This window comes from Molothrus aeneus, chromosome 2 (assembly GCF_037042795.1).
Source record: "Molothrus aeneus isolate 106 chromosome 2, BPBGC_Maene_1.0, whole genome shotgun sequence".
Classification (NCBI taxonomy): domain Eukaryota; kingdom Metazoa; phylum Chordata; class Aves; order Passeriformes; family Icteridae; genus Molothrus; species Molothrus aeneus.
The window spans coordinates 16,509,422-16,536,368 of NC_089647.1; the positions used below are offsets into that span (position 1 = coordinate 16,509,422).

General features: G+C 40.7%; 2 protein-coding genes across 3 annotated transcripts in view; one reads left to right on the forward strand and one right to left on the reverse strand.

Moving 5' to 3' along the window:
- Nucleotides 1-54: 54 nt before the first annotated feature.
- TFG (trafficking from ER to golgi regulator) lies at nt 55-24,338 on the forward strand. Of its 2 annotated transcripts, none has more exons than XM_066572002.1 (9): nt 55-169; nt 2,548-2,650; nt 4,318-4,526; nt 10,804-10,887; nt 11,754-11,900; nt 13,344-13,511; nt 15,755-15,895; nt 19,841-19,930; nt 22,353-24,338. In XM_066572002.1, exons 3-9 carry the CDS (start codon nt 4,343-4,345, stop codon nt 22,712-22,714), a joined length of 1,176 nt encoding a protein of 391 aa, XP_066428099.1. In that variant the 5' UTR covers nt 55-169; nt 2,548-2,650; nt 4,318-4,342; the 3' UTR covers nt 22,715-24,338. The 2 variants fall into 2 exon arrangements, with proteins under 2 accessions (XP_066428099.1, XP_066428101.1); XM_066572004.1 differs by having other exon boundaries at nt 22,356-24,338.
- Nucleotides 23,995-26,947, reverse strand: part of ABI3BP (ABI family member 3 binding protein) — a 137,219-nt gene continuing 134,266 nt past the window's right edge. The window contains exon 61 of the mRNA XM_066572001.1: nt 23,995-25,325. Within this exon, the coding sequence (XP_066428098.1) occupies nt 25,210-25,325 (116 nt within the window). The 3' untranslated portion in view covers nt 23,995-25,209. The remainder of the gene's footprint in view (nt 25,326-26,947) is intronic.

The window sequence follows — 26,947 nt, forward strand, 5'->3', positions numbered from 1 at the left end:
GGCAGGGGGCGGGGCCCAGAGCGGCGCAGCGCGCACGCGCGCGGCTCGCGCAGGCCCGGCCTCGCTCCGGCCCCTTCTCTCTGCCCTGCCACGTACGGGCGGTGGCGGCGGCGGCCGTTCCTGGGGCTGGACGGGGGGGCTGCACCGGCGGGACGGCGGAGAAGCCAGAGTAAGAGAGCCGGGGCTGCTCCCGGGAGCAGCCGCGTGTGGAAGGTGGCGGGAAGGAGGGAGAGGGGGGCAGCTTTGGGTTTGGGGTGAGCCCACCGCCCCCTCCTCCCGGCCCCATCGTTCGCCGGTGCCAGGGGCGACGCGGCCCCTGGCGGAGGGGCCGGGAGACCCCTCGCGTCCCCCCGGCCGCGGCTGAGGGAGGCGGAGAGCGGCCGCGGCCTCCTGGGCCCGGGGAGCGGGAGATCCCGGGATCCCTGCCCCTGCACGGCCCGCTGTTTCCTGGGTCACCCAGCCGCAAGAGCTGCGGGCTCCTCGCTGCTAGGCAGGGATTGACTGTGATTCCTGGTCCCCTTTGGGCCGGGCCTGCCCGAATGGGAACTGGAGAAAACCGAAAAGAGCTCTTCTCTGTTCCGCTCCCTCGCGTCACCCCCCCGCCTGCCTTGGGAAAACTCATGGTTCTCTCTCGGGTGGCTTTTGGAAGACACTCCTGCTTGCTCGTGTTTCTGTCGGCGTCACTCTAATCCTGAACCCCGTTTTGACAGAAAAAATTAAAGCAGGAGTGTCGGTCCCTCCCTCGCCTGGGCAAGGCTGTTTTTCTCTGCTGCTGCGCAGAAAAGGTAGTGAAATGCAACGTGGTCATGAGATGCTGGTTTTAGAGGGGACCCTGAAGTGACTGGCCTAGATTGGGCAATCCCTGTCCACATGCACCACCTAGATTAGTGCATGATATGAATGGAAAGTGAGCCAGGAGGGGAGGAAAAGTCTGTACCTGCAAAATGCAAGTGGTACACCAGGAAGGTTAGAAAGATGTCAGTGTGATTCTTATGGAAAGCAGCCTGTAGTCTGAAAGATGGAGACGTAAATGGTTGGTTGCTTCCTCCCCGCCCCAGGAAAGTAGACTCTGATTTTGTTAAAAAGCTCATTAGTGTGCGTTCTGGATGTGTTCTCTGTAAAACTCTCTCAGTGGAGTCATCCATTCAGCTGTGTCACAGTGAGGGAAAAAGCTTTAGTGCTATGTAAGTCAGCAATCTGAGTATTTCACATGGTTTTCTGTAACAGTTGCAAGCAATTCCTGTGTTTAGAATCTGTGTCTTTAAATCTGGACACCTTCAAGCAGAATGGAGAACAGCTAGACCCAAAAAAGTGCATTTATTCTCCTGTTGCCTTTTCGTAGTCAGTGATGGACAGCAGGTTTCTGTGAGTAATGTGGGTAAATAAGGCATTACAGTAGCTCCTTTCCTTGCACAAAGAAATGAACGATACATTCAATCTGTTGAAAGGCCACAGGAGTTCAGCTGTGTCCACCGAAATGTGTGTATGTTTAGGACTTAGAGACGAGGTTCAGTTCTTACTGTTAACAGTTCCTGAGTAGCAAATATTGTAATGCTGAAGAAGCAAAACCAGTGCCCAGATCTAACGCTTAAACAAGGTGAGGGAGTAGCTAAATGAACTCTTTGGTTCAAGCACTCTTAGATGCATTATCTAAATAAATATAAATAAATATTTTTATATATATATATATATATAAAATAAAATATATATAAATATTATGTGTTTATCCAGTGCAGTAAACTTACCTGGAGCTGTAGCAGGTCTGGGATTAAAGGGATGCTGTCTTCATGCCTTATTTCATAAAATGTGAGTGAGGCATCAGAAAAGTAGTCTCTTCGTGTTCCCCTGCTTCGTGTGTCACAACAATCTCTCACTGTCAGGAGCAGGCACAACCCTTTTTAAAGGGGAGCATTTCCTACCCAGGATGAGAGGAGCAGCTGCCAGCCTTTGAGGACCAGAGTGGCTTTGTGTCTCTTCTGGGGTCTGCTTGTTCTCTCCCTTCATCCTGTATGTTCTACTTTACTTCCAGATGAGTTGAAAGAGGTGAGCTGGGAAGCCCAGCTTTATGTGAATAAAGGGGAACCTACTTTTTTTCTCTGGTTAGCAGTGAATCATCTAAAAATCAGATTATGGATTGTTGAAATTGGCTGTGCATGTGAAAGAGAGGAGTCGCCAGGAGGGTACACCCATGGGGTCAAAAGGGAGGAGCCAGGGATGTTCCCTATTGGACTGTTCTGTATGCTAAATTATCTCTTGATCTTAGTCCTGGAAAGGAATACATTGCTGTTAGGAATTCCTACATGCCATTAGAAAATTAAAAAAAAATAAAATCTTTTTTTACAAAATTAGAAGTCTTGTTTGAGATCTCTTTTAGGTGAATGCAAATTCTACAATACTCAAAAGTGTAAATCTGATTGTTACATTATGGATAAAGCAAGGGTTTTTTATATTGGGTATATTAACTAAGATGTTCTAAAGTGAAAGATTGATGTGAATTGTGTCATTCCAGGGAAGTGTGACTGTAAATATGTTTATTTTCTGATGCAGCTTCCTGTTCCCTGCATTGATAGTGCATGGCGGCTTATCCTAACTCTGCCCTGAAGTGAGGTGGGAAAACTGTCCAATAATCTAGCATCACTAAACAGACAAGGTAATAATAAATGTATATTTTTGGAAAGGAGATTGAAGGAAACCTGTGGGTCGATACTGTTTTATTTTTTAATGCCAAAATTAAAAAAAAAAATCCCAACAACCAACTTGTGCAAAACCCTATGCTTTTAAATGTAATTTAGAGTTAATTAGGTTGGGTTGATGTGCCTGCAGTCAAGACTCCTCTGTTGCAAAAGCTGAATAATGCATTAGTGAGCATTAACAGTACTATAAACCTCTCAGTTTGATCACAGTGCCTCAGCAGCAAGGTGGCTTTGTTAATTGCTGGTCCCTTTTCCCTGCAGTTAGGCTGTATCCACCTACCTCTTGTTACTTGTGATGAGAAGAGTTTTGATCAATAATTGCTTGTATCTTTTTGGGCTAAACTTTGCCTGGAATCTTTGCTTTGTATTAAGTTAATTACCAGCGCCCCCAGAAATTTAATTGCAGTCTAAAGATGATATTATGCTCCATCTTTTTAATGCAAAATATTGTCACTGAAACATAGAGGTGCATCAAGGAGTGTATTAAAGGCTTTAGCTGAGTGTCTTCTTTCTGAGAGGAGAGAATTTTCAGTGCAGTACTTCAAAAATAGACTGACTATAGCAAAATTCATTTTTCTCATGAGGCACTGGGTTATAACATCCTTTAAGGTAAAAGAAAAATAGTTGCATGTCTCTGAGAGTTCTTCTTGTGCAAGAGAATGAACAATATACTTGCCTGCATCTGGCTTCCGAAATCTTGACTTGGATATGGGCTGCCTGTGTTTTAAGATGTCCAGTAATTGTCAAATGTTAAGTGTCCAGATGTCCAGTATGTCAAACGTTAAGATAACTGCTTCTTTAGTTGCCCCTCATTCCAGATGTATTGTTTTGGCCCTGTCCAAAACAGTGAAAACAGGAGGGGACATTTGACTAACTACCTGGATCTCTTTTTGTGTTTTTTTCCCCTCTTATTCCTTTTTTTGAGTAACTTCACTGTAGTTTCAGATTTTTAAATGTAAAGCCTTTGTGTTTTTAAATGAGAGATGCGTAATACAAAGTAGTAATGTTTAAATTTTCTTAACTAAAATGTTAAAGATATAGAAGTATATGCTGTGTGCTGCTAGGACACAAGATGGATACTCAATTGGAACAGTTGGTCACCTCTTAAAACACTGAGAGTAACAGTTGTTACTGTTGTAACAGTACAGTTGTAACAGTGGTTACTGTTGTGACCATGTGTTGAGCCCAATGAGTAGCTAATGTGTGGTCTATTGAGCTGCTTTTAAAAGTCTAAAATCTTGGTTAAAATATCCCAATCAAAGTTTTCAAAAATTAAAAAATTGGGTATCTTCCTTTCTGGAGAGGAACCTTCAGTGAGTTCTGATCATCCGTGTGATAAAACCAATGTTTAGCTCTGCACTTCTTTGTTTAGACAATCATGCATGATTCAGCTTGATCCCCTTAGTAAAGCTACCTTAGAGCCTGAAATCTTTGACATATTTTCTCTGGCAGTCTTTTCTTAAATGAAAAAAAAAAAAAGCCATTTGTTCTTTTTTATAAGGGAGGGGCATGTAAAAGTAATCGAATTAGATGATAATGTAAAGCTTCAGAACTGTCATCAGATAGATTAAAATAACTAACACTTCAGTTTTCTGAAATGTTCTTAATGTTTTGCTGCTAATAGGTCTGCAGGTGATAAGGAATCCACCATGAATGGGCAGCTGGACTTAAGTGGGAAGCTGATCATCAAAGCTCAGCTTGGGGAAGATATTAGGAGAATCCCTATTCATAATGAAGATATCACCTATGATGAATTGGTGCTAATGATGCAAAGAGTTTTTAGAGGAAAACTTCTGAGCAATGATGAAGTCACAATAAAATATAAAGATGAAGGTAAGGTTTAATTACTACTGTTGAGGTTTAATTGGCTGTTGTTGCTCTGATATGGTTTATCAATGGATAGAAACTTTGACATTCACCTTTTAGAACTGTCCAATGTCACGGGCAAATGCAAGTGGTTTCTTGTGAAATCTTTTTGATCAGATAATAGAAGCTGTATTTCATTATCTCCTGTTATGGTCTCTTAACAGCATTTCTTCTGTTTCTTTCCTGAAATATTTCCTCAATTTTTCTCTCTGAAAGTGCACTTTTTGCTGTTGCAAGAAGTTGATTACAGGTTCTCATCTGTTCATTCATTTTATCATTTTCTTTTGAGTTTTCAGTGGTTTTGAAAGTGTAAAGAGAATTAACATGTATGACCTAACACAAGTTCTTATAAGACCGAAAACTTGATCTAGGTGGTAGTAATTCTTGATTGTTTTTCTCCATCAGTAAAGATTAGAAAAATAATTTTAACTTGAAATAATGCATTAAAAGTTATCTTTCCTCTCTGGGACCATTTGAATCTGTTGCACATTGGTTGTTCCAAAGAAAATATTGATCATTAGTGTTAAAACAAACATAACCTTAAGGACTTCCACAGAATGAGGAGTGAATGAGCCTTTGAGATGCATAGAAACAAAAAGTTATGATTGGAGGGCTTTTCCTCTTTGAATGTCAATGGGACATGAATAAGTTACTTAATTTGGGACAACATAAAATGAAACTTGGAATGAAGTGATAAAATCCAAAGTCTCTTAAAGACTGATGATTATGCTGTTGCACAGTAAAAAGTGCCATGTTACTGAAGCATTCAGATTCATTTCTCTTTATAGCCCTAGGAAACTTTAGTGCTGCTTGTGCTGCCTATAATGTCAGCTTTTGTTCATATATCTAAGCAATAAAATTTCACGCCTGAGACCTTTTTTTTGAGGTTCGTTAAATTTTTGAGATGCTTCATATCAAAATTGTAAGTAGTGTATGCCTTGGGTTTTGATCTTTAGTTAGAAGGAGCTCAGTGGATTTGTGGTTGTTTTGTTTTCCCTCTTACCACATTTTTTCCATTCTGAAATGAGAAAGGTGAAAGGAGATGGGATGCTTTTACATCAGATTAAATCAAGTTAGTTACTTTGGTTTTTTTTGCATTCTTACCCATGCTTTAAAATATGGTCATTTGGGGGTTTTGGTGTATACTACTCTGTTTTATTCAAAATAAGATAACGATGTACGATGGAGACAGTAATTACAGTTTCATTCTTTGGTTGTCTTTCACAGTCTAGACACTTCCTGCTTTCACTTTTAGTTCTCTTTGTCTCAGAATTGTATTTGCATGGCCAGGTTTTGGTAGTGGGGGGGCTACAGGGGAGGCCAAAGCCAGGCAGCTCCAGGACAGGCATGCCACTGGCCAAGGCTAAATCAGACATAGTGGTAATGCCTCTGTGGTAACATACTTAAAAGGGGGAAAAAAGTTATGGCACAGATGTAGTTTTGGCCAGAGAAGAGAGGAGCAAGAATACATGAGAGGAATAGCTCTGCAGACAAAAAGGTCAGTGGAGAAGGAGGAGGCAGGAAGTGCTCCAGGATGCAGTCACATTGGAGAAGTTTGTGGAGGACTCTCCCACAGGATGGACCCCAGGCTGCAGCAGAGGAAGGACTCCTCTGCCTGAGCAGTGGCAGAAACCATAACCTTCGTTCCCTGTGCCTCTGCACCACTAGGGAGGAAGAGATAGAGCTGAAAAGGAAGGAGGGGTTGAAAAGTGAATTATCCTGCTTTGATTTTGACTGGTAATAAATTCAGTTAATCTCCCCAAGTTGAGTCTGTTTTGCCCATGAGGGTCGTTGATTTGTGATCTCTTCCTGTTCTTATCTCATACCTTGTCCTTTGTTCTCTGTCCTGGCCACTTGTGGAGGGGAGTGATGGCGTGGCTTTGGTGGGTAGCTGTCATCCAGCCAGGGTAACCCACCACACAGAATGTACTACTATTCCACTCTGGTTTCAGTGTGTGTTGTGCTAGCTGATCATCACTGCTGTAAACTGTGTGGTAGCTGATCAGCACTACTCTAAACAAATAAATGTTCTTGCTATCAGAGTTGTGCGTGACCAAGGAAAAGGTTAACAAGGCTTCAGTTTGCTTGTTATATGAGAGCTGTTACATCCTTAACTTCATTTCAGCTAAGCTAAGATTCTTCTTTAAATCTATTTCAGTCATTAGATGCATTAGATAATGTATATAATAGGTATAATATATACATTTTAGCAATTTATGTTTTGTCATTTATCCCTGCAGATCTGCAGGAATGCTTGTCTGGATCTCTTATGAGGAGATACCTTAAACTGGTCTAACAATGTCCACTACTTCCATAACCTCCATCTGTGTCTTCTCTGAATTCATATGCACAGTCTTTCAGTGTCCAAAGAATGTTTCACCTACCCCTGCATATTCCTACATTATATTTAGGTTATGTGGCGCTTTTATTAATTACCAGAGAAAAGAAGCCTCAGGTTGAATGCTGCTTTGTGAAGTCAAGTTTTATATTCAAGCTTTTGAACTCCTGAGCTAAGGAAATTGCTCTGCTAGATGTGAAACAATTTTCATATGCTGTTTAAAGTTCTTGAACACACATAACCCAATGTCAGCTAAAAAACCTCAACCCCAAACAAAATAATGAGGACTGTCAGCAGTGAATTTGTATGAATCAAAGAGTAAAAGTGCATCTTAAACAAACCCTGTAACTGAGTTACACATGCTAAAAGGCCCTATGGAGCCAATAAGAGGAACTTTACTTTTTTTTAAGTTATGCTTGAATTTAAAACAGGGTGTAATGTGAGATTGGCCTTTTTGCTCTTGCTCTTCATTACCTTGTAATAGAAGATTGTTTACTCATGCTGCATGTATTCAAGCTGCTGTGCTAGTCAGTAATCTCTCAGCCTTTGGTAAATTTACTAGAGTGAAGGAAAACTACATTTTGATGTAGTGTGGTTTTTTGATTGTGTAGGGTTTTGTGGTTTGTTTTTGTTTTTTCAAAAATGGACTAAATGAGAAATAAAAGGGTGGATAAGTCTAATAGATAATGAAGCTTAGTAGATGAGGAAACAGCTGGCAGGGCGAAGGAATGAGTCAGATTTCTAATATCATGAATACTTCATGGTGATGCAGCATTAATGCTGAAATACCTTGCAGCCCAGTGGTTAGTTTAAGGGAGTCACTAGTTTATAGAAAGAAAAAAGTTAGAATTGGCATAGCAGAGAATGTGGTACATGGGAAATTGTAGAGAGAGAAAGCAGTGTCCCTTGTAAAAATGAAAAGGATAAATCTCTAAAATAACAAGATTAGAAGGGAAAATAAAGGAAAGTATGTTTTATTTTTCAACAGAAAATAATTAACATGCTGTAATTCTATCCGTGTCATGGTAACAGGAATTAAGCTTCCTGAAGATGAAGAGTTTTTTTGCTATATCTAATATACTTAAATTGTCAGACACTTCTATGGCTTGACATATACCTTATGAATCCTAGCTTATGCTCTACTTGGATAATAATTTGATGTCTGTCAATAAGAATCATAGAACTGACTTTATGCATCTAACAAGATTTTGTACTTGGTACTTGTCAGCCTTTTTTTTTCTGCTAACAATTTAAAATAGAAAATTTGTTCATTATTCTTAATGCCTTCAACCTAAAGGTTAAAATAGATGAGGGAGAATGAGGATGGAATGATCCCAGTTCTTTTGGGTGACATTAATCTATGTAAGCCATGTGTATTGATGTGCTTTTTGATTTCACTGTGAAGAATAGACTGCTAAGAACATGCATCTTGGTTCAGGCAGTGAATCTGACTGTTGACTGGTATGACAGAAGAGCATCAAAGGATGGTTTACCAATTTTGTGGATTGCTAAGAGAAGTAATTATAATTTATTGTGTTAGCATGATGATAGGGAATAGAAGGGCTTTGTGTTAAGACACTGGTGGATTTTGATATCAGCATTTAGGAAAGGCTGTTGAAAAGCTGGAGAAAGTGTTGAGCTGGAGGGAGCACACACCTCATCACACCCCTCTTTACTGCCAAAGTAAAAAAAGATCTGTTTAACTTTGGTAGTCTGATTGTCCAAGTCCTGTTATGGATCATAATGGCAAACAGGGACACGGAGCCTCCTCTTCCTGGCATTGGTGAGATGGCACCAGGGAGGATGCATGTCTGTGCTCACTTCTAATGTGTGCACTCCAGGACAAAAAGAACTTGGGAAAGCTGCAGAGGGGTCTAGCAGGGTGTGGTGAGAACAGGGAGGGGCTTCGTGCAGGTGGGAGCATTGGAGGGAGCTGGGCTTATTCACTGTGCTGCAGAGGGGGCTGAGGGCAGAACCAGTGGAAGGGGAGTTGCAATGTGAGCATTGAGTGCAGTGTGACCATTGAATGTGAGCAATTTGCAGTAGCACCAGGCGGCAGCAGCCAGAAATTGCAGTTTGAGAGGTTGAGCATGAGTTTTGGCCAGGAGGGCAGTGTGTCACTGGAACAGGCTGCCTGGTGGGGTTTGGAGCCCTTGCTTCTGGAGACTTTCCAGTCTCTACTCAGAGAGAAAATCCCTGACTGATACTGCTATCAACAGATGTCTTTTGAGATTGTGAAAGTGAAAACAGGACATAAAAAAAAAAACTTGGGAGGCAACACTATTTCTTTCAGGAAAACTTGAAAATTATTTTATATGCCATCACTTTATTAGTGTTAGTAACTTCATTTTGTTAGAAAGCACCTTCTTTGAAGACTGACAGGCACTATTGAGGTGTTACTAATAGTAGTTAAGAAAGCCTTCCTTTGCAGAGGTGTTACTTGTAGTCAGGGATGACAAAATTAGAATATGTAGTTCTTCAAATTCTGAGCTGTTTCTACTTGATATCATGTGTTTTATTACTATTCATACTGAAGCATTATCTTCTTTGAAAATTTTCAGCGTAGCTTAGATACAGTTTGCCCTTGTCACCAATGTGTAAGGAATTTATATACACTCAGAATTTTTTGGCAGTAATCTGTAATGAAAAACGTGTTCCTGTGTCTGTCCACAGAGCCCCCTTGCTACAGTGTTTTGTGGAGGAGTCTGGGCAGCCTGGAGTTGGCTTTGTTCCAAGCTGTGTGGCATTTATCTAAACACTGTTGCTTTTCAAGGTGGAACTTCACTCGGTGGTGTTTCACCTCAGTTATGAAACTGATCAGGCAGGAAGTGTTCCTGCTATCCCTTGTGCCAGTACACATATTCCTGATAATGTGCTCTCACTCTTTCCTTTGTGCTGCTTAGCTTGGGTTCATTTAAGCTATGAACCTGTTGAACATGTTAAACACCAGAAAATCTGTCCTGCCAAAGACAATAGTCTTGTTTTAGTTGTGGTTTTGTTGAGTAAGCAAAGATACCTTTCCTTGACTCAAAAATCGTGAGAGACCAGACTTAATGGGAATTTGGTATCTCTTTTGAGGATTAATATGATTACAAGTGATCAGTGCTTTGTGCATAGCCCTTTGTATCTTAAGAATAAATGATCCCATTCAGTTCTAATATAGTTCCTGGGACAGATGCCAATATGCAAAATTCATTAGGATCCTCTGACATGTGACATAGAAGAAATCCATGCCTAAGAGTAGTCACTTTGTGTAAAATTCCTGTTTGAGAGAAGTTTTCTTCTCACTATTTGGGCATCTTCATGTCTTTGTATTTATTTGTGAGTTAAAACTGAGAGAGATCTTTACTATTCACTTCTACTTATGAACTTTGTTTTTCAGCAAGGGAATGATAAGTCTTGCAACTCATGTTCTGAATATGTACCTGAGGAAGTGTTCTAGACATTTGAAATTTTATTTTGGTTTTTAAAAATTGAATTGGGTTTGGCTTGTGCCATTTATCTGACTCTTGTCTGTTCATGAACAGCACAGTTCTAGAGCCACTTGGTGTAGGCATTTCACTTATAACTGGTAACATCATTCTTCCTGGTGTTGGACTTGATGAACTCTTAGCTCTAATATTTCATCCTGTATGTAAACATAAAAGAACGATGAACTATATGGAACATCGAAGGGCTAATGTCAGAAGATTCCCTTTTGGAGCCATTCATGTTTCTGTCTTACCTTCTGGGCACAATTTCTCTGCACACTGCTTCTTGCACTAAAATAATAAACATTTTTTTCTAGTGAATTCACAATCAAATAGGAAGGTTATTTTTGAGTAATGAAGGAACACTTCTGTCCTGATATGAAGCTCAGTAGTCATAGGCTGTGATTTTAATGTAACTTTTTCTTGTTCTTTTCAGATGGAGATCTTATAACAATTTTTGATAGCTCAGATCTCTCCTTTGCAATTCAATGCAGTAGGATACTTAAGCTGACATTGTTTGGTAAGTATAGAATAATATGTTTTTCTATTTCTTTTAAATAATATTTATTAAAATTCGGGCAGTGAACTTCACTGAGAGGTACAAAATACTTTAATTGTCACCTCAGAAGGTGAAGAAAATGCAATCAGTAAGTTGGTACTGCTGAGTTAATACATAATACCTGCTTTCTCTTGATGTTTTTCATGAGACTTCCAAACTTAATGGAAATGGAAACTACTGCTTTTTTATGCTTGCTCAAAGTGTAAAAAGCATTAAAGTATTTGGCATGTGTGCATATACATGTGATCAGTGGTTCTTTCTTCCTTAGTGCCCTTTTCCATGTTCTCTTCCACTCTAGCATTTGTGGGGTTTTCTTCACAGGTGCATGAGAATTTGAAGCTGACATCACACAGTGGTACACTGCTCCAAACTAGTGCTTGGAGTTGAATAGATGTTAACGTTTATTCTTTGGCCTTTGTGCAAAAGTTCTTTATTTTCAAACTACCATAGATAACTTAGCACATAGTTCCAAGCCTTTAACTTGGACACTGACCTTATTTATGAATTGCAGCAGTGTTGTGTGGACTGTGTTAGTTCTAAAGGGACACTTTCCAGAACCACTGCATCATTCAGGGTATATTCAGGGAAATGAGTAAACAATGCAGAGACTTACTGTGGACTTTGATACTTTTTAGCTTTTCCTGAACTGAGATTATATTAAAGGAACAGTAAGCTCTAGAATGAGTTCAGTCTGTGTGGACTAAACTTTGTCACTTTAAACTTGGCAAAGGACGATAATGCTACAAGCAAGTAAAAGTTGGAATTTTTTGGTCATCTTAAACTGGATGTTACTACAGTCTTAAGTTTATCTAATTGCTGTTTTGCAGTGAATGGCCAGCCAAGACCCCTAGAATCCAACCAGGTGAAGTACCTGCGCCGAGAGCTGATAGAACTTCGCAATAAAGTCAATCGTTTACTGGACTGTTTAGAACCGCCAGCGGAACCAGGGCTTTCCACCAACCTGCCTGAGAGTGGTAGGCAGCCTGGCAAAGAGCTGTTTGCTTTGATTTGCAGAGTGGTGTGCTGTTTACAAAGTGAAATATGGATAATTTTTAATTGTTGCTTGATGGCCCAGAACCTAATTTTTAATGCTTTAGTTATTTCAGAGACAGAATTTTTGTTCATGTATCTGGAGTAAAGCCCTGAACTAACTTAGGAATGAAACTGCAGAATCCGAGGTTTTGTTGCAATGTACAAAAACACTGTAACTAACACCTGTGAACTCCAGCAATGTCTTTTGAGGGCTTTTAGCCAAATTAATAGTTTGTTGTTGCTGAAGAGTTCTTGCTCGCAGTTGAGTAGTCCCTCTGCTTACTTTGGGCTAGCTCTGGTGCTTATCTTGTGTTGCTAAGTTTGATTCACGAAAACAGTAAGAAGTGAATTCAGCAAAAATTGTATTCACTTTTTTTGCCAGGTTAGGAAATTGAATCCACACATTTTGCGCTCAGACCAGCATCAGAGCTGTCTCAGGGTAAGCAGCACGAGGGTGCAGGTAGGGGTGGGAAAGGATTTTTGGGGGAGGGCAAAATGGGAAAGAAAGTCTTATTCTCACAGTTTTGAGGTATTGATCCCCTAGCTTAGGGCAATTGTACTGCAAATACTGTATCTCTGTGTGCCTAACTACAGAGTTTAGGTAAGCTGGACACAGAAAATAATGACACAAAGCCATGAAGTACAGTGCTCTTAGTAAAGAGGTGAACTGAGAACATCAGCCTGCCTTTTAGGAAATGTTGCTTTTGTATTTGCACTTTGAAATTTTATGCTTTTGTTGCTTAAAAAAATCCCAGCCCTGTTCCTACAATTCATGCAATTTGTAATTTCAGTGGAATACCATGGATTCTGGTTACAAACTTCTTGGAAGGAGGTTAGAGTGATGATCTAAGAGTGTAAACAAAACTAGCCAGTCTGTATCTATCTGTAGTTGTTTGCTTTTAACAGAAAATGTATAACTCTTAGGTAAGGCACTTCTGAGCAGTTCAGCTACGTGTATAGTTGCAAAGAGCTCAACTTCACCTGTCAGCTTAGGAATGATTAGTGGAGAAAGGTGGAATACAAACCAGAAACTGCAGATGATAAAACACTATAAGTTGGAACTATGATGTATGTTTTCCTAATTTTGGATTCTTTGTGGCCAGTTCACTTGTTTGAAGCAGGAGCTTTGTGCCTATCATATATGATATTGATAGTCCACAGTGTTAGTGTATCTTTAAGTAACTGTGAAAGAAACCCAAGCTTTGTGATCCATCCCAGTTTGAGATCCGTCAGTGATTATTCACTGCTGTCCTAAGGTGCACATTCCACCAGTTACATTTATAGAGCCCCCCAGCTGTGCGGTGTTGCGATTGCTGCAGTGCAGTGTGTGTGTGTGCTGGTGTTTCAGTTCTGGAGAGCTGGTAACCGGGCGTTTTGCTTTGTAGATGCTGTAGATGGTAGGGACGAAAAGCCTGCTGCTGCTGACGCTAATGTTAAGCCATCCACTCAAGTTATAGCAGCGAGCATGTCTGCATTCGATCCGCTAAAGAACCAGGATGAAATCAGCAAGAATGTCATGTCAGCCTTTGGCTTGACAGATGATCAGGTGTCAGGTAAGGACGTGGCTGGTGAAAAGGAAAGCTAAACCTGTTCATAATCAATTGCTCCAGTTTTGATTTGTCACAAAGCATTTGTATGTTGGATGTATTAAGCTGTCTTCTGTGTTCACTGTGTCTTCAGAATTCTAAAACTTGCTATGTTAAGGTGTTGTGTCTATGTGCTAACTTTTGTATACAAAATATTGAAATGCTGCTGTTGATTTTAGCATTGTGTTTTAACTTAGACTACAAAATGGCTTCATTTTTAAAAATTTTAATTACTTAAAACTGTTGTGTGGACTAACTTAATTGGTATCTGTCAATGATAGTAGAACTCACTGCTCTCTGCTTTAAGGTTTGATCTTGCAGTTCATGTTCTTGGCTTGTGCTTCTTTGGGTCATTCAGAATGTGTTGTATGATCCCACCTTTTCTCTGTTTCATTTTAGAAGTAAATAGAATCAACGTTTTTACTGTTAACAGAAAGGAATAACATACTTGTCTGAATTATATTTAGTTTTGAAGAGCTGAAGGACTGCTGGCCCTAGTAATAGAATGCTAAACATGGAAACTGACTATACTAAATGAATCCTGTCAACTTGAGACAGGGTAACTGAAGCTAGAAAAGCAGTGTAGAATGTGATAAGGAGTGTGATGCAGAACTTAGGGAAGTGATTTTGCACAGAACCTGTGCAGGCCTGGCAAGGTTTAGTGGTTCATTGAAACATGAGGATGGAACTGCCGTTAGCTAACAGGATTTGCTGTGTACTCTCATCTCCAGAGCAAGTGAGTTTATATGAGGTGTGAAGTAATGATACAGATGAGCAAACCAGTAGGAACTGGAGGTCATTCCTCCAGTATGCCTGCCATGGCAAAAGTGGGGAGGAAAAGTAATAGATCTGCACTGTGTGATTGTGACTGTGCAGTATCTAAAGTTGTACCCACAGACAGTGGTTGACTTCAATATGAAGTACAGGTCTGTGGACCAGGCCTATTGTGTGATCTCTTCCTCCTTGGCACATTTTGGGTATTGTCACAGCATGGTTCTTTTACAAACCAGGTGAAAACTTGCAGTGGGCTATCTGAACAAGTAAGCAATAGCAAGTGAAGCACAACTGGCAGAAAGTTTAAGTTATTTTTTGAATGAGTGGTTTTGATCAGTGATATTTCAATATTTGTGTCTCCATAATTCTTCTGAGAGAGGGAAATTACTTGACCATTCTTTGAATGTGCAAAGAACTCCACAGACAACCATTTAAGCAGGGTATAAGAAATCCCATTTCTAAAGCTATAATCCTGCAGTTATGTATATAAATGCGAATGAAGTAGTAGGCAGATTTAATTAACTTTCCCCTAATAAGGTTAACATGAAAACACAATCAGGGACTTGTTGGATGCATATTTATAATGTGTAAATATAACTTGTCTTAAAATTGCTTATGTATTGGCAGCAGTTCTAGTACTTGTGCTTTAATTTGAAAGTAGTATCTCTTAGCATTCATACAGCTGGAAAGATACAGGTTTAAGCTTCCTTGTTTCTAACAAAATATTTTGCATTAAATTGTAGTATATTATATTTGTTCACATGTGTGTTTTAGAACTTCTTACTAATGTAGAGAAAATTTGAATTCCCAGTTTCCATGCTGTCTTTGGGTGTCAGCGGGAATATTTTCAGAATTAGCAGAGCAGACAATTGCTTTTAGACTAAAGCCTACCATATCCTGTCTGGGAGTGTGATTTTAACACCTCTTTGGAGGTTTTCTGTTCACGTGCTATTTGACTAGCAGTAAACACTTTGTGGCCTGGTCCATGTGTTTCACAGCAAGATGCTAATCCATTTGGATAGCTCCATGCAACCTTTTGCCTTTCCTCCAGATAAGAAAAAATAGGTGTGTTGTGTCCAAATGTGGCAGCTCCTCAGTGTGTGTGCGTGCAAGGTTAACACTTGAAGCTGTTGAAAAAATATGCTGTCATGAAGGGTTTTACCTCACAAATGAGTCAGGTTCCTCAGAAGAATGAAATCTGAGTGACCTAGAGATAGGTGGAACATTCTGCCCCCTCTGCCTGCCCCTCCCAATATTTTCAAATGAAAGTTTAGGTGTGTAAATATACACTTAGTTTTAGCTTGGGTATGACACACGTGTAAATCTGAAGTGGAAAAAATGTTAAAAACATTGCAAGGGAGGGATCTTGTACTAGAATTTTTTAATTCCAACTTGGTGTTCATTTCACATACTGTATTTTGTTCTTGCTCCTCTAGGACCACCCAGTGCCCCTGCAGAGGAGCGATCAGGAACGCCGGACAGCATCGCTTCCTCCTCTTCTGCAGCCCATCCCCCTGGGGTCCAGGCACAGCAGCCACCCTACCCCAGCTCACAGCCACAGACAGGGCAGGTGGAAGGTAAGCAGGGTGCTTTTCTACTGTCCAGGATGTGAAGGATGTTGTCTGATTCTGCCTTGAATTAGCAGACCCAAAGTGGATAGCAAACTGCCAATCCGTGTGTGCCCCTCGGCAGAGCAGCTTTTGTCCTTGCTGCCCGTGCTGCTCCCTACAGAAACAGCAGGTGGAGCAGTGGCTCTGTTTGAAGGGCGGGTGGTGTAACACCAGAGAATTTTCATGGTACTGTTTTCTGCTTGCATCTGTGCTCTTGTCATACATACACTGTGTGTTGTGTCAAGTTTTCACTCAATTCACAGTTTGTGGACTTGTCTACTATGTATTAAAACTGTTGTTTACTCACCATTTCTATCCAACAGACTGGAGCTAGTACTTCATTGTTTCCTTTTTGTGTATGGCTCTGTGCTAGTCAAGTTAAACCCTATAACCATCTTAAATACATGGTCGTTCCTTATAACTCCTGAGAGCTCAGCTAGCTCTCCTTTAAAGTTAAGGTCTTAACTGACATTCAGTTTTGTTTGCACTATGACATTAAAAAAAGTTATTTAACTTCTCAAAATTCATGTATTCTGAGGTTTCTTACATTTGGGCATCATTTCTTCTGGCGCTTTTTTCTAAGTGCGCTGAGCCTTCAGACCTTCACACTTCTGGATTAAACTGTCTGTGAAATAACCTGCTTTTTTACTTCTTCCTCCATATGAAGAATAATATAAAATTGTTTCTATGCTGGTGTAGGCACAAGTGAGAGCCCCCTGATGCTTGCTTTACTGATGCTTAGACAAGTGTAAGACAGTGATCACAGTATCCACACTCACTTGGATTGCCTTGCCTGAAGGGAAAAAGTAACATTTTGATCAAGCACAACATTTGAACAGCTGGTACTTATGTATAATACTTGAAGAGGTATGAATACTGCTGGTTGAAGTGGAGCTTATGAAACCCTTATTTTGCTGCTTTCAGCCTTTTCTTGCTCATTAGTCAAGTGTTATAGTAAGAGACATCTTTGTAGCTTAAAGATAGAGCAGTTTGGTGTTTATGTATAAAAGTTACTTTTGCAGAAAAAGGCTCCAGGTTCTTCTGTTGGCAGCCAAAAAACTTAATGTTCAAAAACCATATTCTCAGCTACTGAACTTGCATTTTATGAATTTAATTTTTTACTTTAGTTTAATACAATAAGGTAAGAAGTTTTAAGTGTTGCTGTTAAACTGGAACTGAAACCAAGAAGTGAAGCGCTTCAAAGTGCTAGCAGCACCAGCTTGGAATCCCATATGGCTGCTAACACCAGGGAAAGGGAAAAGTATTTGTTTCAGTAAAACTCATCTTACTTGGGGAGAAGATGTTATCTAGGCTTATGTATCAGAGTAGATGTAGTGATTTTTCTAAACTTGGGTCAAGGAAAGTATAGTAGCAGCAAGTACTAATTATAAAGGGTTTGATCTGTGCTTTATGTAGTTTTTATTATTGCTACTGCAATCTTTTAAGTATTGATTATATTTTCTTCACTCTGTGGTTCAGTCTCTGGGAAGAGATCAGAAGTAACTTTTGTCCTTGTTCATTAGAAATTAGAGATACATTGCTTATTCTGTGCGTGGTATGTATGTGGTGAACAGCAGTCTCTCACCAAAGCTGGGTAATGTAAATGCAATTATCAATTTTATTCCAAAATGTTCAAAGACTTTTCTTTGAAACATGGTGTAGTTTTCTATACTTCACTGAGGTTTGATACCACCTCAGTCCAGTGGCAATTTGGGGGCTTGTGCTGTCCCCACAGAGCCATAATCCAGCCAGAACTTTGGATAGGTTTTGGTTGTTAGGTTTTCAACAGGACGGACTCACATAAATGGCACAGCTGGTGAACAGCAGGGCTTGTTAGGTTTTGAAACTAGTTTGAAATTATTACTTCACTTCATAAAAACCCCAAAACTCCCCAAGCTCTGCTTCCCCCCACACTTTCCCAGTACTTTGAAGATTAAAGTAAACTGGTGATGGCAATCATGTGTCAGTCATTCTGGTGTATCAGGGTTTATTTATTAATGGATTTCTCTGCCAGTAAATGCCGTGATGATTATGATTTGGTATTCACACGCAACAACCTAATAACCAGTCACTTCACTTCTGTGTGCTGATACTACTGAAGGGCTGCCTCCCTTGAGAAGTTTTCAGCATTCACTAATTTGAATTAAATTAATCCAGCAAAGATGTTCTAGTACAGTGCTGTGCTTTTCTATCACTAAATTCAGTCCTAAGCACACACAAGAAACAATTATATACAGATGTGGATGCTTTTTTAGTCTTTGCTGAAATACATGTGAAATCTCAGTCCCATAAGCACTTCATGATCTTCTAGGGAAAAGAATGTTGTGTGAATATATGTAAATGGTCTGTATTCTGAATCAGACTAAAAGTCTTTTTCAGTACACGGGAACAATGGTAAATGCTGGCAGACCTTTCACTGCAGTAAGCACTGCTAAGTACAAAACCAGACATCAGTGCTGTAGCTCATCTAGTTTTCAGAATAAAAACCCAGGGAAAGAAAAGACTCTGTGTGTGAGGACCCAGAGTATCCCTGCCTGTATTCATGGCTGTAAATTAAGAATGTTTTCTTAAATGGCACTGGAGCACCTCTCTGTTCCTCACTAACACCTCAGCCCTGGAGAAGACAGCAAACCTTCTCAGAAACCTTTGGTAAAACTCCATGCTGTTTCTTTACTATCCCTTTACCTGGGATTTCCAGCAGGTGCCAGTGTGGTCTCTCTGTTAGCTTGTGGGGAGCTATCCCAAGATAGGCAGCCTGCTGGTTATTCTCCCAGAACTTCCCTATGTCAAATGAGCTTCATAAACAGAACTTTCTGAGTTTCTAGTTCTTAATTATTAAGCTAACTGGCTTAAATTCTCTTCAAGCCTTGTGTTTTGCACTCTCATCATCCCACAACAATTGCACACCAAATAATATTTTAAGTGACTGCATCACTATAAAGTATTCTAAACACCTTAGTGTGAATATAAAATACTGTTACTTTCAGCTGCAAGTAATACAGATAAAAGAAGAAATTAGGAGTTACTTTAAATCACTGTGGACAGGGGTCTGTCTGGGAGAACTTGGAGCAGAGTCAGTCGAGTTGCTTTTGTCTCTGTGCAGCTCTGAACACAGAGTTTACAGTCTATTTATACAGTCTGCTGATCTTTGCAGAATGAATAATAGTACAGTAACACTTCATAATAGTAAAGTTTCCATGTCTGCTTCAGTTCAGCTAAGCTTTAGTTTTGGCAGATAATTGATTTTGTTCTTTGACTGTGACTTTCTAGATTGAAAAACAGCAGAAGCATAAAGCCTCAACAGGACCCATAGGTTGTGTAAACAAATATTCTGCCTCTTCTGGCCAAGAAATTGAAAACAGTGAATGTAGGAAAAATAAGCACTGACTTGGACTACCAAGCTTAAGAATATATGGTTTTATTTTTGCTTCTGGTGTATACTGCTGGGTCTCTTAAGCAAACTTGGCAATGCTAAGAGATGGATGTCTTATCTGGAAAATGTGGTCAGCATAAATAATGTACCACTTGCTTACAGTACTTGGTTGCAGAAATGGTCTTAAAAAGCTAATCTAAACAGACAATCTGAGGACATGTTTTTAACTTTTGAAGTACTTTAATTTACAGTGTAAGTTCTGGAGGAGTTATGAAGATGTTTAAAGATTCCTGGTCTGTTACCCACCAGAGTAGTGCTAACTAAGGTGGCAGATTCTGGCAGCCTCTGAAAATGTGCCATAGTAAGCCTCACATAACTCTTTAGATAAACTTCATTTAGCCAGAACAGCGTGTTTCAGAAACTAAAATCTGTACTTTGATGTCACTGAGTTTGTTTCTGTGATGTTGAACTGTCAGGGTATCGTTCACTGTAATGCACCAGGGTACTGGGCTTCAACGAAATGCGTTTTTAATCCCTAGGTCAGATGTATCAGCAGTACCAGCAGCCTGGTTACCCTGCTCAGCAGCCGCAGGCTCAGCCCCAGCAGCAGTACGGCGTGCAGTACCCAGGTAAGCAGCTCTGCAGCAGCAGCTCCTGCAGTGCCCGACCCTGTCAGGCTTCACTTCCTGACCCTGTGGGCCAGGTCAAGGTGCTGAGCTGCCCAGGTGCCAGTGTTCCTTATGGGAACTGGCACAATTCACAAATTGCCAGGAAGAGAATGCTGTAGCTGTTTAAATTGTTAATATGCAGTCAAAGTTCAGTCCTGCTTGATTGTGACCAAAGGCAGACCTCGTTGCAAATCAGCAGAATGCCTTGTTAGAAAGAAAGGCAAAATGAATCACCTAAAGGGTGAGCAGCCTTCAGGATTATATTCTGCAGTTATGGGGTTCTAGCAAGTAAGTGACTAAACATCCCAATTTAGCTTCCTTAAATATCAAAGATGTCTAAAGATGGCCCCTATTTCTTGCATCTAGAATGATCTCCATGTCCAGAATTTACTGGTGCAAACACTGTAGTTGTCATTCAATAAATCCTTGGCTAATAGACATACTATAAATCCCAGAGAAACTTTCAAGTGATAGTTTTTCTTTTTTAGTTTTTGGTTTTGCTGATACCTTAAGTAAAGGTGCCAATAGACTTTCAGCAGAAGAATATTTTAGTGCGCTAGAGGTGTATGTGCAATGAAATATGAAAAGCTGCTTTGGTGTATACCCAAAATAAACTTGACCTCAGAACTTTCAGTTCCTTTAGGAGCAGCTGGCATCTAGAAATGCATAGTATATGCTAGGAATGATAATCTAGATGAGTTTTAGGGATGAACTTGTTAGAGTAGATTCTGTAACAAATTGCATTTTGCTTAACAATTTTAGAAAATGACACCAAGTATTTATCATTCCTTGTTTTAAAAAATCCTCCTTAAACTAAACAAAGGACTCCCATTAAGTGACTAAGAGCCAGTGTGACCTTTTCTTGGTGCAAAGTGGGAGTGCATCACTTTCTATATAGATGAGAAGATTTGCGGAGCTCACAGAAAGAAATTCCATGCTTAGCTTGGATAAGAACCCTAGAATACTTGGGACTGAAGGTTTGTGCCTCAGACGTTGTTCCTGTGCACTGTGTGAGAGCTCGTTGGTTTGAGTGTCTAAATGGAATCTTGTTCTCTGCAGATTTCTCCCCAAATTGGTAATTAGAATACAGAGACAGATGTACTGAGGTATAATTTCAGAAGTAGCAAGCCTATTGGAAGTAGAAGGGTCTTGTCTGACACTTTAGGCTTAAAAACTGAGTGGGGAAACAAAAGAATTCCAATCTGCTTTCTAGACATATCCTACCATTGTCTAATCCATTATTTTACTGATGTTCCTGTGAAAACTGTAGTGCAATGTGAGTTTTGCTTTCCAACATCATTGTCAAGTATGAATGAACTGCCACCAGAAACCTCTTGGGCACCTCTGTTTGTCATAACTAAGTTCACAATTAATTTTCAGAAACAGAGTTTGCTTTGAGGACTTCCTGACAGCAGCCTTTGGAGATGTTGAGTCATAGGATCTTTTTGTTTGTGTTGCTTTAGTTCTCATGAGTATTGTCTCCTTTCAAACCCATGTCTCCCCAAGAGCAGGATACCTTCCCACTCTTGTAGATCTACTAGGCAACAGTGGCTATTTATACATGGGTGTAAAAATGGACCCTTCAGAGGTTTGTCTCTTGAGTAAATTTTGATCCCAGTTTCAAGGTGAGTTTACTGCAGTGCATTCTTACCCTTACTCTTTCCATTTAGGGCTGTGCACTTTTAATAATTTGTGTGTCTGGTGTTTAATGCTGACAGGATTCCAGTCACTGGAGAGGTTTCATTGCAAGTAGCTGCAGGTGTGTTGGATAAAAGTAGCTATTTCTTCATGAAAGGACTTTGTTCCATTTTAAAATTTCTGAGAAGAGAAATTCCCTTTGGAAGCTAGTGTTATACAGAAAAATTAAATTTGGGACATGTGTAAATGGAAGTTTTGTGCTAAAGTGTTCAGTTCTACATAACCTTTTCATATTTAACTCTAAGGAACTGAAAACACCTATGATTTCACCAATTTTTTTTTAATATAAAACCGTGAGAGTATTGTCAAGACAGTTTAATTTGGAGGTTTTGTTTGGGAAAAGGATTAAATTTTGCCTCATTTGCCAATGAAGACTTTATGTTTTTGTGTGATATTAAGGAAAAGACTACTTGCCTTTTTTAAAATTTATTTCTTGTCAGTCACAGGGAAACTGTTTTATAGTAACTGTTGTCAGTGTGCTGTGCTGCCACGGTGTGCACCAAAACCCCGGCCGTGTGCTTATGTGAAAGGCAGGAAAACTCGCAGTTCACGCTTGGTTTGCCTTTTCTGTGCTTCCTGCATCGTTTTGCGTTTGTCGCTGTGACCATTAGGAACAAAAGGTCTTTCTGCAGACACCCGGGGCTCCTTAGTGCTTCTCACCCCACCTTGCTCTCTGCCTTTCCAGCAGGCTACAGCCAGCAGCAGCCCCCGTCGCAGCAAGCCCAGCAGTTCCCGGCCTACAGCCAGGCGGCTGCCCCGGCCCCGGCCGCCGCCTTCCCGGGGCAGGCGCAGCAGCTGCCGGCGCAGCAGCCGCCGCAGTACCCGGCGGGCAGCTTCCCCCCGCAGCCCTACACCACGCAGGCCTCGCAGCCCGCGGCCTACAGCGGCTCCCAGGCGGCCCCGGGCACCTTCCAGCCGCGGCCCGGCTTCACCCCCCCGCCCGGCAGCACCATGACTCCCCCGCCCAGCGGGCCCAACCCCTACGCCCGCAGCCGTCCCCCTTTTGGGCCGCAGGGTTACACCCAGCCCGGGCCCGGCTACCGCTAAGGACGTGCCCTGAAGACAGCGACTGACACGTGCGATTCCATCCCGACAGACTCCAGAATTTTTAATTGAGATTCCAAAACTGTAATGAGGCAAAACTATAGCTGTTAATTCAATTCTGCTGGGGGGAGGGAAATGACCAAATCTTTCCTGCTTTAAATTGTATTCGCTTCCTAGTTTAATTTGGGGCTGGGTGGTTTTTGGAAAACACTACTTAAATGTCTGTAAAGTGATTGACATTCTAGCTTGCCTTATCTGAAGGATATGAAGATACTAGTTGGAAGTTTAGCCCACTTATCAGGCTTGTTTGTACTAATACCATGATGTACTAAATTAGATTCATTCTGGAGGTCAAACTAGATATGATGTATTATAAATTGTAATGTTCACATGGAAAAACTAATAAAAACCCTGAATCTATGAAATGCCTGATCTTGATTTTAGAAGTTAGGTAATACTGAACAAGATGACTGTGCTAAAACCAGCATGCATGCTGGGTGCAAAGACTTTGTGGTGAAGAGCAGCCTCCTGTAGGAGGAGAGGCAGATTTCTGGGTGTGTAAATGGAGAGGTGCTGGGACTGCAGATGGCTTTCACAGAGGTTTCACAGCAGGGGGTGGTTTTGTGCTGTCTGCTGTCATTAATTGTCAAGTGACTCTTTTTACCAAATTCTTAGAAACCAATCCATAAAATCTTAAAGCCTCTTATCAATTTTGCTTTAACAAGGTGTGGGAGAGAATTTTTATTACTTGAAAATTTAGTCCAAATGGGTAACTTTTAAAATGAGCTCTTAAAAAAACCCCAACTTTCCGCAGGTTCTTTGCCACCCAGAAGAACGTGGGAGTGCAATCCTAGTGACTCAATTTTGAGCCAAGAAAAAGCAGATCAAGGGCTGTAATGAAGTCAATAGACCACATTACAGCAGAGAGCAAAACATTTTCCCAGTTAATATTTTCCATTTTGCAGATTCTAGGAATATGTAAAACTAAGTAGGTAATAAAAAAAATGAGCTGGAGTAAGCTGCTTGAGCTCTCCTAAAGACAAATTAGGAAGTTGAGTGAAAATATTCCTACCTTCAGCATCCTTAAACAGTGCTGTGGCCACAGGTACTCTGTAAGCTGTGGCTGTACCTCTTCCCATTTCTGCTCTTGGACCTTGAACACACCCCATGTTCATCAGGTCATTTAACAGGGGCTTGGTTCCAGCAAGCAGTTTGTTCTGAATAACAGCATTTACCAGAGAAACTAAGCTTTGTTTTCATGTAAAACACTTGAAAAAAACCACTTGATTAAAAAATATTTTATTAGGCGTACAGTGTACCTGCAATGTACTTTATAAGGTATTTTCTATAAATGACTACTATATAGATCTGGTAGTTCCTGTTCATATTTTTTCAATACATTAGTAAGGTAATGAATAACACCTTTAAAAAAACCTACATCTCTTTATTTAGTTCATAAATGGTCAAGCAGTACAACAAGTAGCTTTGGGAGAGGTTTTAATCAAAATAACTGTAAAGCAGTTTTGAAGTTCAGTTATCAGTATTTCCCCTTTGTCCCCAATGAAAACTGTTTAAACCAGAATTTTTCTTTTAAAATAAAATAAACCTGATCATGCTGTAATAACTAGTTTATTTTTCCTCTTTCATTTGTCTTTCCAAGTCCCCTTGCACAGTTTGGCTTTTGAACCAATAAATGTCATACTTTGAAAATGACATTTTCTTGAAAAACCCCAGCTGTGGAGGCCAGCTTTGTTTTTTCATTCCATGTACATATGTACCTGTCCACTTCAATTACAGAACACTAACCCTCCCTGCCAGCCACTGCCAGGCTCTGACTCCAAAGTGACAGGCTGAACATGGTTTGACTGGGGCTGAAACATTTGAAAACAAACATGGAAGAAAACTCCACTGAACTTTATCATTTAAAGCTGCACAAACAGCAACCTACCTCAGCATTATGGCAGGAGCATAAACTGTTTGAACGTGTAAGGAGAAAGTGCTTCAAGTTTACTGGCTGCAGGATATTAAAAATTATAGGATCTTTTCTATAATTTATGACTGGGAGATGTTACAGATGGATTAGGATGGGTAACTTATGGCACTTGCATTACAGGACCAGTGAATATTTAAAACTAACGCACATTGCATTCCATAATCAACTCTGGCATATCTGTGCCTTAAACATTTATTACAACACTGTGATAAATAATATACACACTGTATCTTTTAAAATACCATATAAACCATACCTCAAGAATAGGGAGCCAGCTTCCCTATGCATTATCCTACAACATGTCCCTAGCCTGTGTTTCTTTTTTAAATTCTAAAAACAAATTTGTAACACTGGATAACTACAGTAAGCGGCCTACACTATTACACAATTAACGCAGTATTGGCATTAGACTGGTACAAGCCTCGCGCGTTGGCCAACCCTGTAAGCGTTGCCTTCCTGCAGCCTGCGCTGGGCAGCGGGGCCTTGGCACCCTCTTCGTGTGGCATCACCACTTGCCAGGTATTGATGTGCCACACTCGTACCAGCGCACGTAGTTAATCTGAGTCTCCCCGCCTATCTTCCCAAATTTGACAGGTTCCTGACGAACTGCCCTGAAAAACCCTGGAACAGAGAAGAGAATTTTGTTGGCACGAAGCTCTCAGGACAGTACTGTGCTTTGGTTCCCTGAGAAGTCTGTAACCAACAATTCAGTGTGTGGCTGAAATAGTCACCAAGCCTTTAACCCACCTGCCACAAGCAGAGCTGTTTGCTGCCCCTACATCCACTAGCACTCTGCAATTTGCCCACCCAACTCAAAGCAAAAGTACTTGGGATGGCAGCACAGAGGTGAAGCGTGCCTCCCTGGAGACCCCAGCACCCTGCTGTGGGTGGGGGTGGCTGGGCCCAGCCTGTACTCCCTCCGTCCCCCCTCTGGCTGTTCTGGGCTCTTGGAACAGGAGGCAGCTCTGCATTGCAAAGTGACAGTGACAAATAGTCCCCACTGTGCAGCCTTGACACTGCAGTGAGCCTCAATAAAACCCGGCCACTGGGGAAAGTTCACAGCATCGCCCCATCCAAATCATCCTCCTGCTTTCACTCTGGTGCTTTTGACAACACATTTGCTTCCCATTCAAACAATTAACATTAGGTAAAGAATTACAGTGAGGAACTGGGGCTCCATCTAACCTGACCATAAGGAATCTATGTGTGGCTGGAGCCACACACACACAAAAAATACTGAGATGGCATCAGCTGTGATTGTCTCACAGCACTTCGGGTCAAATATACACACTGTGTCTTTTAAAACACCATATAAACCATACCTCAAGAATAGGGAGCCAGCTTTCCTATACATTATCCTATAACATCCCTAGCCTGTGGTTTTTTTCATGCTGATTCTCACAGCACTTCAGGTCAAATATGTGAAGTTATTTCAGAAATCAATCTGCTGCAGGTAGAACAATTGGTCTATTGGTTTGTTCAGTTCATTTGCTAGAAATACAAGCTACTGAAAAGGTGAAGTCTTTTGTTTTCTTCTTTTGTTGTTTATTTTGGCCTAAAAATGATCATAGTTCATTAATTCACTCAAATCCAGTTGCTGAAATCAAATTGGTTATAAGTGTATTTTAAACTGAGGTAGCAAGCTTGTTAGGTAAAAGGTTTTTCAAATATTCAAATATTTTTAAAAGTGTGAATCTGGTACAACTGAGAAGTTTGCTGTCCTGGCAATGCAAATTGGATTCTGACCATCTCTTACGCAAAATATCATTTTGGATGGGCAGCACTGACTGGGAAGGGAAAAGCAAAAACCTCTTTAGAAGAAACACACAAAACACATAAACAAACACCCTTCAGACCGTTCAATAACTTTGTTTTTGGAAAAACTTGTGAAAGACTTAGGAACTTCACATTCATCTCCCACACCTACCTTGACGCGTATCTGGACTCGGGGGGTGTTTTGTAAGGAAGGTTTGGTCAACACGCTGATATCGTACTGAAAGCTGTTATGCTGTTTTCCTCAGTGAAATGTTCCATGACACGCTCAGCACGCGTGCACGTACCAGCACAGCCTGAGTTCTTACCCCACAAGGAACAGAACACCTCACCCTGGCACTGCTGCCAGCAGCAAGGCAGGACTTCAGCTGAGAGAAGTACAAATTTCTTATACCTCAGCAATGGATACAAAATAGCCAGGCAGGTCACGGCTGTGTTTAGCACATCCAGTGCCATGGCCACTTAGACCA